Here is a 20,937-nt window from a genome sequence, read left to right on the forward strand (position 1 = left end):
TCGGCATATACTTGTGTGTGCAAACTCTTTTTTTGTCGTCCCCTGCATAATGCATCTCTGTGTGTATCTGTATATTTAACAAGATTGATTTTCTGGAAGAACCTGGGGGTTGGATGCTGCATCAAAACACAACAGTTTTTTTCTTTTCTTTCTGAACAATTGACCTGCAGTTTAAATTTATGATCTGCTGTTTAAAGGGTTACGCCGAGATATTGGAAAATTGACGTTTGTCTGTCTTACTCAGGTTCAGACGAGATGTTTTATTTGTAATTCAGCATTGTTTGTCCAAAAGGGGATTCTGCTGGGTATTAATTTGCTATTCGATTGACTTGCAGAGTTACGGCAGCCTAGCTTCTGCTCATGTGAGAGGAACACCCTTTTAATTACTTTCCAAAGATGCGTTCTGAATATTCGCTTATTCAAAACGAGTTCCAGATACAACAAAACAAGATTTTAATTTGTCTACAAACACAGATAATGCTGCACTACTTTCAGTGCTGTGATTATTAGGCTGCCTATTATTCGCCACTGACAGGTTACCCTCCGTGTGGACAACCAAGTCAGAAGCAGTCGATAATAAAACTGAACCAGCAGTGCATCACAGCTAGCCTTATAATCACAGCGCCTAAACTACGTGTATGTAGACAAACTGCAATATTGACGTGTTCCCTGGCAATAAGCGACTATTTGGAACACATTGGAAACCTTTGGAAAGTTATCAAAAGTGTATTGCCCTCAAATGAACAGGAGCTAGGCTACTGTAACTCTGCAAGTCAATGGAAGCAGCTAACCCGGCAGCTACACTGAGCACGGAAGCCTTGCATCACGTAGCTCTGCGTAGTGTCACACACAGCCTCCTGTACCATCGCACACAGCCTTCCGTACCGTCTTGTTGATTATCCGAACAATCTTTGGATATTTGTGAGGGTTTATATGTATATATCTGTTACGATAAACCCTCACAAATATTGTTTGGAGACAGTTTCAATCAATTCATAGCGCTTATCTTTCACTGCATGATTTTGAGCAAGGGGAGACCACTGCTGTTTTTTCCTTTCTTTGTAATGTGATTTTAATAACGCAAAACTACAATTTCATGTATATGATTGCTACGGGGACACCAGTGGCTTTCAGATCATGTCTTGTTCATCTCGGTTGTTTGAGATTACTTCAAATAATCACAAAGAAAATCAATGTTTTGAACATTCTGTGAAGTTTAAGGAAATTGAACAGAAGGACTAGCCCTATTCACCCGGAGAGAAATCACTCAAACTGTATTGTGGGAAATGGAAATAGATCGCCATCAAAGGATGAATCATGACAACGTGTTTATTCACGTTTATTAAATAACCGGAGGTAGAGCTTTTGGTATCTTTTTGCATCGTTCAAAACTTGAAATAGCTGCCAGATAAGTTTGTTATTAAAACCCTTTCACAACTACTGCAACAAATTGTATTTGAAATGTTTAAATAATAGTCGATTTCTACAGGGAATGTATTATGTTCAAAACGTGCTGATATAACAATTGTATTATTTTCATTATTTTGTGTGTGTAGCTGCTGGTTTCCTCAAATTACATTGTGCAAAAAAGGATCAGTCAATATGTGCCTCTGGTAAATTAAATGTGATTTTGAAATGATAAAGAAAAGCAAATAGGAAACCAACTGAAAATATGTCTTGTTGATCTAGTATTGCCAAAGCCTGGAAGGAACTTGTGTTGCAAGTCAATGAAACCCGGGAACAAAAAAACAAATCCAGACAACAACAAAACACTATTTTTATATCAGAGTTGTATTTTAGTCGATGCAAAGTAAATATGTAAGGGATAATGTATAGAACGTCGGTCATTATCGGGAAACGCGTCGGTGCGTCGGTGCGTCGGTGACCACCATGTGAAATAACTTCACATGGTGTGTCTTTTTACAATTTATTTGTTACCAGCATTCGTAGTGTTGATCAGCAGAGAAATAGTCCGCCAAAGACATTGACGTCGCTTAGCAACCGAAGACGCTGGGGTTGACAAGTTACCGGACTACTTGCAGAGTGCTCCCAAAGACGTCATTAGAGGGAAAAAGTCCTTTGTTTTCCTTGACAGCGGTCAATTATACCTAGCAATGGTGAATTATCAAAGATAATTTTGGTGAATTGGTGAATTATTGGTGAATTATAAAGATAACTCACAGCCGGAAGTTGTGAAGAGCCCATACAAGTGAACGGAGCGTCCCACCCATCATATGATCCAAAGATCATAACATTTGTCATTCTTGTTTGACTCACTGACTGCTATTACTGCTATTCATACTATGACCACTACCACTACTCTGAGACCATTCGCTTATAAAGAATATGGGAGTATTTTGAGTTCCTGGCGAACTGTTTCGCAGAATGAAATATAGTGTGTGATAAACATTTACTTCAATGAAAATCTCAGCTGAATCAGAGGGAGGTTGCTAATGGATATTAGTGTCTGTATCGTAACACACACACAGACACAGACAGACACACACACACTCACACACACAGGTTCCCTCCCACGCACATGCACGCAGCCATGCAAGTTCCAAGAGGAGAGACCGGGGATATATCTTGGTGGAGGTTAGAGGTCTATGTTCAGTGCTGACTCAGGCAGAAGGCGATGGCGAGGCCTTTCTTAATTGGATGTTAGTTTTGGAGTGAATTTGTCAGAGTCGAATGGAGATGAAAGCCAGAAACATACATCATCCCCCTTTACACATTGCATTCTTTTGGTTCAATTCATTTTCGTCTTTTCTCTATTTCTGTCTTCTTTGGATGACTTTGTTTACACGTACGAAAACACATTAGGATTCACACCCACACACAGTCTGACGAACACACACACACACAAACACACACACACACACACACACACACACACACACCTACACCCAAACAAAGGCACACACAGACGCACACACACAAACCAAAGACACCCACAAACCAATCAAACACACACACACGTACCGGACATACTCAAGTACACACACGCGCGTGCGCGCGCACACACACACACAAACATACACACAATCGAAAAGCACCCACAAACCAATCAAACACTTTGACATACACGCACACATGCAAACACACGCCCGCACACACACGCACACACGAACACACAAAAAACACACACACACACAGACAAACACACTAACACACACACACACTAACACACACACACTAACACACACACACACACACACACACACACACACACACACATAATCCAAATACACCCATAAACCAACCAAACCAACACTCTTACACACACACACACACACACACACACACACACACACACAGACACACACACACACACACACAAACAAACTGTTTTACTCCATGGCAGCGTTGATTGATGACTTTAATATTTACCAGTGATCTCCTTCTCTCCACGCCGGCCATTGTGGCGAGAGTGAATAAATCCAAGCGTGCATGAAGTAGATTAATGCTTAAAAGCTGAATAAAGTGTATAACCATCACCACTCTATGAACACACGTTATCTCCCCAAATGGTTTGTGACCAAGGGACCAATGAAGGCTAATGGAAGTGGGTACCAGGCCTTATCAACCAGAGTGAATGTCTCCACAACCGGCCACTCCTCCAACCCCCCCGTCCCCGTCCACGTCCACGTCCCCCCAGAAGCCCCAGCTTGGCAGGCTTCCATTTATTTTAGGAGCCAATATTTACCGGCCCTCTTCAGGACAGACACGCGTTTTTGGTTTTCGAGATCAAAGATGGCTCTTTACAGATTAAGGGCCCTCTTATGATGTTTTTTTTTTGTTTTCTTCATATTTTTTTCCTGTGTGGGTGTGGGTGATGTGTGTGTATGTGTGTGTGTGTGTGTGTGTGTTGGGGGGGGGGGGGGGGGGGGGGGTGCATGAGGATTATGATGTTCACTATTGACCATGATGACACACTAGACTTATTCAAGTGTGGATTTTACCCATCATTAAGAGAAAATCAGCAGTGTTTGGAGAAGAAAACCACGGTAAAGGAAAGGCATGCAGTGTCTGGTTCAAGGAGACTTCGGCAGGCAGTAGTGGTTCACTCCAGCCCTTGAAGTTTGTCTGAAGTGCAATCATCTGCCTCACCATGGCAACTACCTTCCTGCATTTAGATGATGCAGATGGAACAAAAATGTGGTGTTCATTTTGTTTGCTTATTTATCTTTTCTGCACAATGGAATTAAGGAAAAATATACTTGCTTTCATGCCCTTTTTTCCGTTTTCTACCTTGTATTTTACGGACATAGACAATTTCGCCGTAGGTTGACCCCGTACATATACCTGCTCTGCTCTGGTAGAATATCCCCCAGGGATGCTTTATTTACTGGACAAACATAGTCCTGTGTTAATGTTGATGTATACGCAGCCAGCCCTGTGTGTCCAATATGACTCAATGTGTTTCTGTCAGCCTGTGGCACACAATTTGACAGATATGTTTCCTCAGTACCATATTTTATACTCTATGCATTCATTTATCTCCAATTCAATGACACTGTGGAAGCTTCATCCACTGATCATACGACCAAACACAACTTGTATTTTCCAAAAACTGTTTAAAAACAGCCAATCTCAGCTCTCTCTCTCTCTCTCTCTCTCTCTCTCTCTCTCTCTCTCTCTCTCTCTCTCTCTCTCTCTCTCTCTCTCCCCTGTTGTCCGTTCATTTACACGATAGTTGGATTAGATTTCCTCCTCTCCTCAAACTGTTGCTGACACCACAAGTGGGCAGGATGGAAAAATAGTCCTGCAAAAGTAAGACCATATCCGCATACATAAGGCTCATTAAAAGCCTTTCACTGTAATGACCCCCCAGGAGAGGGGAGGGCTGCTCTGGCGGGGGGGGGGGGGGGGGGGGGGGGGGGGGGGGGGGTTGGTTGGGGGGGGGGGGGGGGGGGGTTGTTACGGAGTGGCGACGGAGATTAGAAAATGACAGCGTCAGATTATGGGTTGTAATCGAGGCTTTATCTTAAACGAGCGCAAATTAAATTACCGATCATTAGCTTTTGTGAGTTTGGAGAGCGGGGCGGGGCTTTGGGCGTGGTGTGGGTTCAACGCTGAGCTTTTAGTTTCGAAGTTTGGGTCAACAGGAAAAGTGGGGCAACAAGCAAATAAATAAACTCTCAACGCGGCACGGGAGAGAACTAAATGAAAACATGCCGACGTAATCGCGGAGTTTGTGACTATTCCGTGAAGGCACTTCAGGAACACATGTCCACCATCTTACCAGTGGTTTATCCAGTACCCAAGGCCGTATAGCTGAAGTGAGTTGACTAATGTTGCCCCACACAGCATGTTTTTTTTGCCAACCCAAGGTTTGTGTCTTGTCTTTGCCCTCTTTGCCGCCAAGTTATTCACATCGTCTGAGTCTGACACTCAAATTAAAAGAGAAACAGAAGGGAGGGAAAGACAGAAACAGGCCAGGTTTTTTTCTCCTTATGTCCCTCTGGTTCTGTCTCTCTGTCTCTCTATCAAACCATCCCTGTTTCTCTCTCTCTCTCTCTCTCTCTCTCTCTCTCTCTCTCTCTCTCTCTCTCTCTCTCTCTCTCTTTGTCTCTCTCTTTGTCTCTCTCTATCTCTCTGACACTCAAATTAAAAGATTCCTCTCTGAAGAGAATTTCCGATGGAACTGCATATTAGGTAGAAGGACAGGTTGTTCTCTGACTGATTCTATAACAAAACGTCTCTCTAGGCTGTCCTCTGGTAATATAATTACAAATAGTACAAAAATAAAATGGATTAAATAACTCTTTGAATACAACCTCCGTAGTTCGGAGAGATTTACGCAGAGGGTACCGGAGTATTATACGGTTACTTCAGAGCCCTAGTTTACGGCGGCTAGTGCTTCCTATATGTTTCCCACTTGTAGTTAATTAGTTTGCTTTGTATAATGTGCTGACCTTTATGTGTTTTAGTACCCTATACGCCAGCGCCGTGCCTTGTGGGCTTATTGTTTCAACGAGGAGGAAAGTTCTGACTGGGCATGTTGCGGTGCGTCCATTTACCGAAAGATGAAAAGTGCACCGAAGCAAAATGTATAGTGAGATGAATCTAAATGGCATTTAGTTTTTATGAAAGCTGGTAATGTGCACGTAGCGACAGGCTGCTGATGCTGGTAAATCAAGCAACCGTTAAATGCCCATGTCGTGACTCAAGCTTGATTAAGGATGCATATGCTCGCCATTCATTCGAACCAACGGCAATTTTTAACGCATCACATAATAAGATCCTCAACCGAAACCAATAGGAAGACTGTTATTAAAAAGAATGTGTTCTTTGCGTGCCCTTCAGTGTCTTTATTATGCCGTAATAGATGTGTGTGATAGTATCGTTTGCTATTGTGATGAAAATGAATTTATTAAGATATTTTGACACAAGGTCAATCACTATAATCTTCATGCTGTCTGGATGACAATAATAATTCCAACAACACATTAAAGAGGTCTAGTAATTAATAGTTCAATGATCCTTTAATGTTGACTTGTTTAACATAATCAAGCAACTTGCTCAGTAACAGTAATCCTATAGATATCACTGTCAAATTAAACAAAAAATAGAACAAATAAGACTGACAACACATGAGAGCCTGTACCCTTCAGGAAATAGCGTTGATAAATTGTATTTCAGTTTCACCCAAACAACCAGAGATAGGTTTCCTGAGAAAATAACATTGTAGCCATGTCTCTGCATCCTGGGAGTGCAATATTCAGCCTATGTTTGTGGAATACGACAGCAAACCCTGCTTCAATTTCATTTACATTGTTCTGCCTCTTCATTCGCATTCCCCATTGTGTCATCCTGGGGATGAGCAACAAACAGCCAATACACACCAACACAGAAACAAGAGATGGCGCAAACCGAACCAGAAGGGAGGGAAAGACAGAAACAGGCCAGTTTTTTTTCTCCTTATGTCCTTCTGGTTCTGTCTCTGTCTCTCTATATAACCGTCTCTGTTTGTCTCTCTCTCTCTGTCTCTCTCTCTCTCTTTGTCTCTCTCTTTGCCTCTCTCTATCTCTCTCTTTTATTGTCTGTTTCTCTCTCTCTCTCTCTCTCTCTCTCTCTCTCTCTCTCTCTCTTTCTCTCTCCGTGCCTCACGTCCCCATAAATAAAGACTGAGGGACGCCGCTCGGGTCATCGTAAGCACCCCCTCCTTGGTGGTGGTTGGCTTTTGTTTATAGTGCGTCTTTTATGGATCTACAGGGAGGGCTCGATTACCGCCCGGCGCTTTCAGCCAGTGACCTTGGGAACTCATTTGTTCTGTTCCAGTTAGGGATGGATTCAATAGCGAAGAAAGGCGGACGCTCCGAGTGTTGCGACACTATCACCTGGTGGGTGTGTGGGTGGTGCTCGTGTTGGGGTTGTTTGGATTGCGATTCAATTGTAGGTGTTTGCGGGATGTCCCACAGGTGTGAAGGAGAGCGAGGTGCGCACAAAGCTAACAGCGGTTTAAAGGATAGCATAACCAACACAAACAAAAGGAGCTTGATGTTCAATCAAGTTGTTCAACCAAAGCCATTTTTCTCCCTGTTTGTTATTTGTTTGTTTATGGCCCTGCATCAAGTACAAATAATAATTAGCTTGCATGTGTTGTTGTTGGTGTTGTTTTTCCCTTTTGCTCAGAATTGTTCCACTATTCCCAGGTGCTCCTTGCGGTAATAGTACTCCCTCTCCCGCTGTCGTACGGTTAACACCACCCCTGGTTTCAGCCAGCGGGGATCCAGCAGTACCTCGATCAGGCCAATCGATGCCAGCATGAATCAACATGTTCTTGTTATGGCGGGGAAGGGGGGGACCGGTTTGCATTCTAGACATGGTAAGGAAATCGATGGAGCATCACAGAAACAGCAGAGGTAGAAATGCACGTTAAATAGGAGTTGTTCAGGTTCATGGGTTCCTCTACTCTTTTTTTAACATCCATCTGGAGCTGTACTCTATTCTCACGATGTTGTTGAGCTATTCCCCCTCGGTACAGATGCGATCAATAGTATGTAATATCAAATCAAAACAGTAAAATATACCTTTACTCACCACAAACAAAGGATCAACAGCACCAGATGTGGATTGGATTTACATTTCCTCAGAGGCACATCACACACGTGGATGTATGTACTATTATGTATTGTTTGAAGGTACTTTATGTACAACGTATTTCTCTTTGTTACAACTAAATCAAACTGTGTGGCAGAGAAACCAGTCTGGTTTTTCAGGCCCCAAACCAAGCCCCCATTTCTGCTTTCTTTTTTTCATCCAAATGTATTAAGAGGGTGGAGGTTGAAGAGGAATTATGCATTCGGAATGGGGAAGATATTGTCTCGCGTCAAAATGTTTATTTGAGTTTAAGACAAAAGTGCATTCGAGGCCAGCTTCAAGCAATGCCTAAAAAACTTTAATTTGAAAGAAATGAAGAGAAAGAGACGCAAGCAATGTCCGCCAAGATGAAGGCTGATGCGTTGTTTTTGCCTAAAGGAATTTTCTATCATTCTGTGTCCATATTATATGTTCTGTTAGGGTAGAAAATGAGTTGTGGGAAGCAGGGGGAATGGCATTCCTCAGAAGATGTAACAAAGCTTCCTGGCGGAAGCCAACGGCCCAAGCATGAATAAAACATGAAACTTTCAGAAATGAGGAACAGACATTTAGGCGCTGGCCAACCAGGAAATGCATGCGGGGAGCAGACATTGCTTTAATGCAACCAGTTTCACAGACCAGTTAATGCGACGTGTCTAGCGCGTACGGCCTCTCATCCACTCAGCGGTGGCAGATCCCCACGTTTTCCAGCCCATTAGGATTTCCCTTAATAGTGTGGACTTAAAATCTGTGCCCTGTGACGGTACAATGTGGATCATTATGCTCCCCAAACATTTCACGGGAGTTCCTGAAAAATAAATTAAATTTAATTAGATTTTGAGGGGAAATAAATTAGCTGAGGGCCACTTTGGAATGAAATGCCAATAGAGGTAATTGTTAATGACTTTTTTCAACCTGTAAATCATGCATACTGATTTTAAATCAGCCATTCGGGTGTTCATCTGAGAAAAACGGTTTCACATAAACTTCCCCTCCAATGATGCATCAAATGTGATTGTTCTAGAATGTTTAGTGTCTACCACCGTTACGTGCTTGAACTTTTCAAACGCACGCAGGAATTAGTGAAAAAGGCATCTCTGTTACTCACGTATGTTTTTCATTATTTTGTAACTCCTATATCAGTGTTCATTGTGCGTTTTTTGGGGCTTTTGTATTTGGACATAATTGAACGACACTGGCCATTTTTGCTGTTGGCATTTTGTAAGTAAACAGGTCCAAACTTGATTATCCACCATTTCGTGACTCTGACCTTTTGCATATTCCTTCATGTGAAACACAAAAAGAGTATAGAAGTGTTGATTGGTTCAAAACTAACCCTTTAGTTATAGGCCCCTGTGATGTCTTCCAGTATCTAAAAGCTACACACACACACACACACACACACACACACACACACACACACACACACACACACACACACAGAGCAAGTCGGTGTAACCTGAGTCCCATCTGAAGGTCACAGCTCAAACAAAAGCTCCATTTGAAGCCATGTAATATTGCCATGATGGACTCAAGGGTCTTCCACTCTGATTAGTTTCCCCGCTACTAGGTGTGGGTGTATGTGTGTGTGTGTGTGTGTGTGTGTGTGTGTGTGTGTGTGTGTGTGTGTATGTGTGTGTGTGTGTGTGTGTGTGTGTGCATGGAGCCACACCAGTCTAGTGGCTAGGGAGCCTGAGTGCCAGCCAGAAAAAAAGAGCCTCCGGGTTGCATTTATTATCATCATATGAGTTATCGTATTTGTGTTTGCAAATGTGTACACAGGTTGACACATTTACAAATGCCTGTGTGGGTGTCTATTTTGGCAAGCATGTGTGGGATCTTTGTGTGCGTGTGTATGTGTGGGATGTTTGTGTGTGTGCGTGTGTGTCTGTGTGTGTGTATGTGTGTGTTCGAGAGGCCTTTGCTTCGACGGAGAGAGCTGTGATCTCCCGAAGCCTCGTTAAAATGCAGAAAGTTTTGGGCTTTAAAGTCACAGTGACCTCTGCTCTGCTGTAAGCACCCAGTCCTGCATACTGAGCAGAGCGCTGATTGATCTGCCTAAGTAACTGCAATTAACTGGGACTTGCTCAGACAGGATTGGCTCTCGCGGCAAACACACACGCAAACACACACACACACACACACACACACACACACACACACACACACACACACACACACACACACACACACACACACACACGCAACACATTCATGCAGATAGTCTGGTCATCAAACGAGCTGGAAAATGAATTCATGTGCTGAACGCTGAACCCGGGTCGCGTTTGATCCTGGCGTGACGTGCGTCACCTTTGGCACCAAAGCTCCACCCACTGCTGATTATGCATAGAATCGTTTAACACCTTGGCCCCTTGTAAGAAAAAAAAGGGGCTAAAAACGTTTTTTTTATTGCATAAAAGAAGATGGGAAAAGCTAAAACTGAAAATGAGGCTGTTTCTTTGGTTAGGATGCGATGGGTGACCTTTGCAGGATTCCTCAAATTATTCTGGGGTGTATGAATAGCATCTGCCTCTTTGATCGTGCACGTTATTTTGAAACTGCCATCCCTGAGCAAATCTCTCTCTGGTCTTTGTATTAGGGTGTCGATTTCAGTGTAAAGGGTTCACTTCAAACACCATCATCATGCCAACATCATTTGAAAGTTTTATTATCCACATAACCACTAATCTTTCCCCATGAAATCAAACACATCTCTCACCTACAATCTCTGTTTGAAGGTCCAATTACAATTGATAGAACTTTGTACCCACCAACATCCACCAGCCCACTGAAGTCCCCTACCTCCAATAGGTTTTCATGGTCACCTTGCCCTGAAATGCCTTTGCCCCAAAATATATGTCCCAGACATATCATCAAAGTCTAACGTGGACCGCAGAGCTCTGGGGGGTTTTGGAGGGGGGGGGGGGAAACAGGAAACCGATTTAGCATGGCACTCGAGAGACAAACGCTAAATGAAAATGTAACACGATTCCGGCCGGACACGGGAGGGAAAGTGAGGTGAAACAGCAGGTATCGAACTGACCATGGCAGCCATTGAGAGGAGCTCCATCAATCTCCTTCAGCGGCGACGCTGTGACCTTCTCTGTGTATCTAGCGCTTTGGCGTTTGTGTTGTGTTGTAAAAAAAAAAAAGGAAACAGGTGGCGGGAAGGTCTGAGCGGAGAAAATTGGCCGATGTGGCAAGAGGTCAATAGGATTGTGATGGTGATTTTAACTTTTCAGATTCCAAGTTTACTAGAGGGTAAATCTCCTAATTACATATGTCAGCAGTCGTCGCCATCGTTAGCCGCGGCTAACAGAAATCCATGTTGTCCTTTGAGCTTGATGACTGAATAAATGGGACCTGATCCCTACACAAATTGCCCTTTAACGTAAATAGACATTTTCATTTCTCCTTATGGCGAAAAGGGTGAATCAACACATTGTAGTAGGACATGAGTAATTCCCTTGAAACCGTCATGGTTGAGTGGGTGTGTGTGCTTGTGTGTCTGTTTTATAAGGTGTGAACGCTGGAGTGGGTGTGTGTGTGTGTGTGTCTGTTTTATAAGGTGTGAACGGTGGAGTGGGTGTGTGTGCGTGTGTCTGTTTTATAAGGTGTGAATGGTGGGAGGGGGTGTGCCATTCATTCCTGTGATAATGCCTGACATTGAGCAATGTTGAAAGGTTAGGTTGAGCAGATAGTGTCTCCATTTTCTTATATTCTGAGTGAATAACTGAAATAAGAGTTGTGGCATTGATTTCCTGGCCCCGAGATACTCGGGTCAAGATTCATCCATTTCAAAATAACACTTTCCTTTTCCTCCCAGGCTGCTAGATACAGAAACAATATATTTGTTTCCTTTGTAGTTTAGAGACCACATTCAATTACTCATTTTTAGCGATTGACTGCCTCCTTTGCTGTCCCACTAGTCACTGAAGGTTAGAATTCTGCACCTATTTTATAACTCCCTAAATGCATGCACCAGACGGCATATATACTGCTCCCCACCCACATCCACTAAAATCTCAGTTTATCTTACTGGATAAAACACTCCCCGGAGACAGGCATGCACACACAGAGTCACTTTACCAGCCCTCACCCCCCGTTCCCTTAAATCACCACTAATGTTACATGACAAGCTTTCACAATTCCACACAACACTTTCATTACGCAATGCTCTCGGCCCCCTTAACTTTGGGGTTGAGTGGGGGGGGGGGGGGGGCGACTATAGTAATCCATTCAGACATATAAATAAATAAATCTACAATGCTCTCATGTTTGGAATAAAAAGAAAACACAACGGGAAGTGACCGAGCAAAGGAGTTAAGAGAGAGAAATAGAAAAAGTAATTCCGGTAAAGGTGGGGGGGCCGCGCAGCATTTGATTGATGTGGCACGCGGACATTAATCTTATTTTGTCGGCTCCCTGTGTACCTACCCATCTGTTATGCCCCCGCTGCGCAGAGGTGGGGGGAGTCGAGCACTGGGCTTAAGGGTGGGGACCGGGAACTCCTCACTGGAAGGATTCAGGGTCCGAGATCAGACACCTCCAAACCTGTGGCTAGTTTCCTCTGGGCGACGGCAGACCATAGGTTGAGGGGGCCATGGCTTCCTCGCAGTTGTCCACAGGCTCGCACAAGACCCACAAGCCCACAGGGGGAATAATGCAATTTTGCTTTAACCTCAAGGTTCCTGATTCCAGAGCCAAATCCAATTCATAAGCTGCTCCTGCTCTGTAATGATTGCCATTGGCTTACTTCCAATGCCTAAACTGTGTGTCAGAAGAGCTGCTACATACAGAAGAATTGGCATACACAGTATACAGTATGACATTGCAATGTGCAACATAGCCTAGACATATGGTGCATGTGTTGGAGGACAGAGATAAAGAACAGCACATGGCAATGAGAATCCCTCGATAGCTCTTTAATAAGCAGGGAAATCCCCCTGAATTCCCGGCAGGCTGAATTATCTGCGCGCATCAATCTCGCAAATGCTCATCGATGTGTGGGAGGACGTCTCGGCCTCCAAGGGAGCATTCTAACCATTACGTCCCATGTCGACTGCTGGTATTGACATGAGCTAGTTCCCCAAACTAGCACGCCTGGCGCGATCAACAAACATTGACATATGTTAGTACGTTGACATTTTATGTGTCAATTCAGATTTCTCTTACTGCAGAGTGGTGGTGGGGCTGGGAACAGAACCAGTGCAGTAAAAAACAAATTGTTTGTGCGGACCATGGCACATTAAACACACACACACACGCCCGCTCACACACACATGCACACACAGACACACACAGCTCCTCTCACCATCATCATCACCCTCTTCATCACAGGTTCCAATGTTGCGTTGAGAGCTAGTGGGGACGTGCTAATTTTCTCTCTCCCTGGTAGGCTAGGAGATATAGGGGGTAGGTGGGACAGATCAAGTGTCATTGTGTGGTTGGGAGGCCAACATAGGTTGTTAACCAATGGGAGAACGGAACAAGGTTAGAAGAAGCCGAAGGTGGGCGGGGTTTATGGGGGGGGGCAAAAATTGCCTGTGGGAATGTTCTGGGTCTCATTTCTCACCCTGGAACAGCCTGATCTCTCGTTTTCTCTGCTGCTGCCATGGCCGCTGCAAGCGAGGGCAAAAAAAAAATTCAGAAACATATTCATTTCCAACAGCTTTTGTCCCTGGCATTTTCATTTGGTTATATTTCCTAAAAGGTTGTACCTAGACCCCTCCCCCCCCACCCCCCGCCTTTTCCCCCGCCCTTCCCAATTTTCATATCTTTTCTGCACCGACAAGTCCTATTCTGGGCTCAAGTGATTACCTGTGCTATCCCCGCAAAATGCATGTGGGGGAGCAGAGCTCCAGACAAACCGTGCTGGCTTTGTCTTCATCAATCTCATAACAACAGCGTGTCCCCGGCCCCCGGAACCCAGAAACCCGGACGCTTCATGTAGCTAATCTCCCGGAGCACCGCGGGCCAGACTGAAGGCTTCCAGCTCCATCATCACACGGCAGAATACCCTCCTCCCAGCTCACCGCCTTCTTCACACATCCTTCCTTCTTTTTTTTTCCCCAATTCACCTGCGTATTTACCTGGTCTCCACGGTTACCCACCACCTGATCCCTCTTTCTCTTTTTACCCTATCACCCTAGTTTCTCGTGGTTTGTTTAATTTATTGCCTTATGAGTCTCCGCAGCTGTCTACCTGCATTTTTTTTTGCTCTGGTTCTTTTCGCCCCCTCCCCTTGGCCTGGTGTTGTTTCTGCCAGTTTTAATGAGTGCTGGGTGGAAGTCTAGCCCCTAATGCACTTCTCCTCTGAGGAGCGGGGCGAGGGATGGGTGAGGAGGGGGAGGCGAGGCGGACACAGTCGAGGAAATCTAATTTACAGGTGGGAGATTGGAAAGGACGCACACACGCGCTCCCAAGTGTGGAGCAGTGCATGTTTGTGTGTGCCCATGTGTGTGTGTGTGTGTGTACGGGTGTCTGGTGTGTGTGTGCGCGCAGGATTTGTGGGCCTGGCGTGCATGTGAGTTTGTGCACTTGGCGCTTTCGTGCCAGTTCCGCGCTTCTGTTAGTGCCCGGAGATAAAAGATTATATGTCCCTAAATGACTTTGGCTTGGGCTTTACCAGCTCAGGAAGTGCCTGGTAAGCAATGGCCCTCATTAGCATACAGATCAGCAGGCACTTTAAGTGTTTGTAAAGTATAATTCACTGTGGCATGGTCAAGCCCATAAAAGGAATGTCCTTCCTCTGCGAGACGCCCGCGCAAGGCGTATCCCTCCGCCAGTTTTACGAGTGGAACCGCTCGGATAAAATGTGGTCGCGCAGCAGAGCCCATCTGGTACTTTTTGATGGAATGAGGATTCTTATATCAGATACCACAAGAACAGTTCATACTAGAGTGTGTTTTTTTGAACAAATGTATCCAGTCGGGAACATCTTGAGCTTCTCTTAAAGTGGTGCTGTTTGTGTGTCCTCAGGTTCACGGGTCCAAACCTTCCCTCCCCCATCATCAGCAGCAAGAACTGGCTCCGGCTGCACTTCACCTCTGATGGGAACCACAAGTTGAGGGGCTTCAGCGCCCAGTATCAAGGTGAGATCCTCTGGGACGGGGTGCCGTGGACCTCCACGGATGAGGGCTCTCGACCTTACCCCATGTGGTTATTATGACACACAAATTAATAATGCATTTTAATTTACTGCAAAAGAAAATGCATTATGTTCAAGGGTTGAGGTCGCTTGTATGCAAATATGTGCATGCATGTGTTCACAAACACAAACACACACACACAGAGGCATACACACACACACACACACACATACACATTTTCACTTGTTCACTCACACACTCTCCATTTCTCTTACACTCACTCACAAATGCAGACACTCTCTCACACACAAACCACCACACGCATTTAAACACACCTTCACATGCAGAAAGCAACACGCACATTTCAACACACGTACACACTCGCACGAGCATACCAACCTTCCCAAACACATGCATATACACGTACTCGTTCACAAATGAGCACACACACAAACACACACACATACACACGACCACACACACATGCACACACATACGCACCCACACATGCACATGACTAGAGTCTCCAGTCTCATTACTCTAACTGGGCTGGAGGTCAGCGTTGGGAAGACACCAGGCAGAGGGAGAAAAGGGATTAGACTGTCTTCCTAAGACCTCCAGCCATTCACCTCCCGTTTCAAATGACACACAGGGGGGGAGGGCGAGAGAGAGAGAGAGATAGAGAGAGAGAGAGAGAGAGAGAGAGAGAGAGAGAGATAGAGAGAGAGAATAGGCAAATGTAGAACGTAAGAGAAGGAGAGCGATTAGACTAAGAAGTGATAGGGACTGAATATAAAAAGAGAGAGAGTAGAGAGAGATGAAAGGGAGCGAAAAATCATACGAGATGGAGTAGAGAGAGGGAGGATGGAGGAGGGAGAGATAGAGAGAGAACTAGAAACTAGAGATAGAAATATAGGTGTGAGGCCAAGATTAGTATAGAGAGAGACACAGAAATGAACAGTGGATGAGGGGAGAGGGGAGTGGAGTGAGAATGAACGAGAGAAAGAGAGGCCAAGGTGCATTAACGATAACTGGCTTCCGTAGTGAGATAAAGACACAGTGAAATATGGATGCGTGTGCAAACACCCTAATTAGATTAACCATTGAGACCCTCCGATGAAATAACCCCCCCCTCAACCAAACAATCGCAGATTCCTTAAGCCCCGTCGTAATACCTACCCATGACGCCTTATATGCCAGACATCTTCAACCAACAGAAGCCTCTCTTTTGTGGCTTCCCATTCCACTAGCACGCAGGAGGATTATGATTATTCACCACCAGTCAATTGGTCTTTTCAATTACCAACACCGGCGTTCGTCAATGTGACACATACAGTTTATTTATGCATACTATTTTCCGTTTCTGTACTGCCACAAACAACACATTTCATAGGATTCTCATGAGAATCAAAATAAGTACTAAAGAAATGACAACACTTGACAGAGCTAATATTCAGAGAGATAGGAAGTTGCATAATTTATGCCGTTCAATTGTTGTAACGTGGCAAATGGGGTATTTGACAAGGATGTGTGGCAGGTGTTTACGTATGTACTCACAGTAGCTTGTGTTACTTTTATTGGGTAATGTGCGTTTACATCCGAGTCCCTAATTTGATGTTGATGAGCTCATTTCCTTTCCAAGTTTCCTTGTGTGGAAAGATTTCCATTTTGTTTAATGAATCATCCAACTCTAATTAAAACTCCATCATCACACCATTGTATAGGCATGACATCTGGGAACATGTTTATCATTGCTACAAACCAGAAAAAAATGTGATTTCCAGACCAAGTTCATGAAATGAATAAGATAAGAATAAAATCAATTATTAATACAATCATCATTATCTCACTTTAGTTGCCCCCAATTGCATCCATATTGTGTGTGTATGCATCTAGTTCTCACTGTTTCTCTTCTTTCCTGTTCCCTCCAGTGAAGAAGATGACTGAGTTGAAGTCTAGAGGCGTGAAGATGCTTCCCAGCAAAGACAATCACCACAAGATATCAGTGTGTAAGTATACTCTGCGTACGGCACACTGTACATACTTTATCCAGTGATTGTTTCTCTCCCTTCCGATACCGGATCATTTGTGGTGTTGCAGTGCAACGCTAACAGGAGGTATGGATGACAATTACCTTTGTCATAAATGACCCATTTCATTTTTCCTGTTACTGGGCAATCTCATTTCAGTTTTTTTCCGCCGCTACTTTGTCCAGTTGAGGAGGGGGACAGTAGGGGACGTTTGGGGTAACAATGATAAATGGGCAGCCATGTTTGCCAAATCTCAGCTGAAGGGGGAGACGCTTTTGGTTAAAACTCTTCCGGCCATCCATTTATCCATCCTTCCCTATCTGTCCCCATTTTATTTTAGCTCAAAGTCACAAGCGCATACGAATAGTTGACTCTCAGCATAGAAAAATCAATGATGAACTTGCGCTGTAAAACCGGGAAGGCCATCTTGTTTCGTGGGCTAGGGAAATGCAGAGACAATAACGCCAAGTAAAAGGGATGACAGTAATTGTAATTGCTTGCCCTTTTCAAAGTGGCAAAAGGGAAATCTCCCTGTCTCCCTCTCTCGATATCTCTCCTCCCACACTGTTATTACCACCTTTCTCTCTCCCCCTTTCCATGATTTCTTGATTGTTTCTTCTCTTTACCTTACCTGTGTGTGTGTGTGTGTGTGTGTGTGTGTGTGTGTGCGTGCGTGCGTGCGTGCGTGCGTGCGTGCGTGCGTGCGTGCGTGCGTGTGTATGGAGTGCGGGGGCACCACGGTGGCCTGGTACGCACGGTGTGTAAATGGAGTAATTAGGTTCAGAACAAGGTGTGGATCAGACAGGTGCCGCAGTCGTGATATTCCTGCTGCCTTTGGGTCCCTTTTCAATTTATTTTCTCCACCTCTTCCTATTCATCTTATCTTCTAAACTCCCCGCCCATCCTCCCACCGATATATATATTAAAAAAACATCATAAACTTCAGGTTATTTTCATGTTCCATGTTCCCATTTGTTTTAGGCTTTTGAATACCCTCCCATATCCACTTTGTTTATTGCTTTGTTTTTTCCCTGTTGTATTTCCGTTGATATTTGCCGTGAATCCCTTATTATTTGCCCGTTTCCCTCCACCTCATCGGTGCTGTGCTCTTATTGAAATCGACTCTTCGGGACCACAGTGTTCCTGACACATGTGAGTCTCATCTATTATTCATGAGCCTCCTGACAGACGCTTGGGCCAATCAGCAGGTGTCAAAATGTCCTGGCACCGCCCGCCAGGTTATTGACCCCGCCCTGTCTATCAGACGGCCTCGACCGGTTGGCCCGAAACCACTGGACCACTGTTGTCATTTAAACTCCCTGCAGTGTCATGGGGAAAGTGCATGGGAAATCCAAATTAACTACTTGGAAAAGTGTTATGCAGGAAAATAATTAAACCATACAGCATATTAATGGTTACATAAATGCTAATGACATTTGCAATGAAGATGGTCCGGCATGTTTTATCCGTGAGAATATGGCATTTATTGTATATAAACGGAGGTTCTTTCACCACATCATTAAATCTAGATTGCTCTTTTTATAGGATAAGGTATTGATTTTTTTTGTTTTTTGCACCCCTCTCTCTCTCTCTTCCCTCCCTCCCCCCCCTCCCCCTGCCAGTGTCTCAGATGGGTGTAGCGCAGGGGCACAACATGTGTCCAGACCCGGGGATTCCGGACCGAGGGAAACGGAAAGGCGCAGACTTCAGGTAGGAGAAAGGAGGACAAAAGGACTTATTGCAAACCACTTGAGATTGAGTACATTTGGGTTGGGCAAGTATATTTGCAGGTAATGAGAGGTAAAAAGGTTCAACATTTTCTCAATAAATTCCAAAATGAGCCTAAATTGAATCTAACAAACTCTCTTCTAATGTCTTCAGCATAGTAACGAACTGTGTCCATCCATTTTCTTCTTCTATATTTAAATTCGCTCCGGTGGGAGTTAAATCCGCTATTCCGATGCTATTTCACCCAGTTTTTTTCATATCCCAAGTCCTCCCTGTAACCTTCACCTGTAGAATCCCATCGGCTGAGGCCGAATGGAGAAATGTGTACACACAAAAAAATGGTCTGCATATCGAGTCGCAGCACACTATTAGGCTATCTGTGGGATGTACACGTTACAGATGGCCACATGAAAGCTCGTCTCTGTCTGATCCTTTTTCTGTATCAATTGTGTTCCCTAACACAGACAAATAAGTACTTTGGGAATTGTGGCATACCATCGGTATCCCATAATGCAATGTGCCTGGTAGACCATCTTGCAGCTTTAGGTTACGCTTTTTATTTCTTTTTTTAAGAGTGGGTAATCTGTAAACAGTTGAACCAGGCATGCTTAGGGATAAGCCAGTGAAAGCCATGAAATGTAGGAAATACTAATACAGGCCTGTCTGGCTCAATTGGTAAAGCATGGCGAAGTGAGAGAGAGAGCGAGAGCAGGAGAGAGATGTAGGATTCTGTGCCGTCAACCTGACAGGATAGAACCTCGGCTCCCCTCTCCATCCCTGTCTCTTCCGCCTGTTCCGGGTATCATTCAGTTGGACTGAAGAACAACAACAACAAAAAAACACTAAAGAAAAAAGGAGACCGAGGAGACAGACAGAAAAGAAGCTGGATAGGAAAATAAAGAGATCGAAGGCCCCATTTAAAAAAAAACAAACAGACATGCATACATAACAATGAACGGTATGGAGAGCACCGTCTGCTACCCATACCGAGTAAGCTGCTAGGTCGATGTTGGCGTCTGACTCATTGCCCCGGTGTTTATACAAACCCCTCCGCCTGCAGACGAGGGGCCACGGTTCACTTCTCCTGCGACGAGGGCTACGAGCTGCAGGGCTCCAAGAGCATCAGCTGCCTGCGGGTGACCGACAGCTACGTGGGCTGGAGCGACGACCGGCCCATCTGCAGAGGTAGGCTGGCAATTAATGGCTTCCTTCCCCACGTTCCACTCAATGCGGACGGTGAGTGCCTTATCTGTCAGTCTGCGCGTTATACGCGGGGAGACGTCTTACTATATTGGGTTTGGGGGGACAGGCACGACTTTTTCCACCGGCCCCCGGCCTCCCTACCCACTGGATTGTGTTTGCTCCTTCTGTAAGCGACGATGGAGTAACAGTTGGACACATTGGACACATAACCCACATTCTTCTGAACACTCTGTGACGGGGGAAGCCACCAGTCATGCCCCTCTGTGTCCGGGGGATGCCTGCTGGCTTGGGATATATCTTATTTTAAAGTTCTCCTTCCAGATAAATGTCAGAGTCAGAGTAGTTGTCGAACGGGACTCTTAATTGACTGGCGTCGCGTGCCTCTGGCAGTTTGCTAACCAGATGGGTCACATCAACACAAGCCATCGGTGGAAGGGAATGTTATGATTAGTTGTCATTTGAAATTGTAAACGCTGATATAAGATATCTTCATCGGTTGGTTAACTTTAGTTGTGTTTTTTTCCCTGGTGGTAAACATTGCGTTTCACTCCCATTAAGATAAACATTTCCCAAAGCTTGTGATTTAAATTTATTTTATGCTTTCACCACTTACTTTCCCAACTTCTTTGTTAGCCGCTATATGCCTTATGTCCGAGCATAATGCTGGTGAGGGAACCTCATTAAGTTGTTTACCATCTGGTTTCAGTCCTTGTATCCTCGCTCATTTACCCCCTCCCCCCCACATCTCCACAGAGTCGGAGGGGATAAACAAGAGGGAAAAATAGGCAACGCTGAAAAGG

At 44.6% G+C, this 20,937-nt stretch overlaps 1 protein-coding gene across 1 annotated transcript in view; it reads left to right on the forward strand.

Moving 5' to 3' along the window:
* csmd2 (CUB and Sushi multiple domains 2) overlaps positions 1-20,937 on the forward strand; it is a gene marked incomplete at both ends in the record, with an annotated part of 202,510 nt that overhangs the window by 84,758 nt on the left and 96,815 nt on the right. The window contains 4 exons of the mRNA XM_079749377.1: positions 15,067-15,179; positions 17,108-17,185; positions 18,829-18,916; positions 19,995-20,119. Coding sequence (XP_079605503.1) covers positions 15,067-15,179; positions 17,108-17,185; positions 18,829-18,916; positions 19,995-20,119 — 404 coding nt within the window. The remainder of the gene's footprint in view (positions 1-15,066; positions 15,180-17,107; positions 17,186-18,828; positions 18,917-19,994; positions 20,120-20,937) is intronic.

Source organism: Pollachius pollachius (genome assembly GCF_949987615.1).
Source record: "Pollachius pollachius genome assembly, chromosome: 13".
NCBI lineage: Eukaryota > Metazoa > Chordata > Actinopteri > Gadiformes > Gadidae > Pollachius > Pollachius pollachius.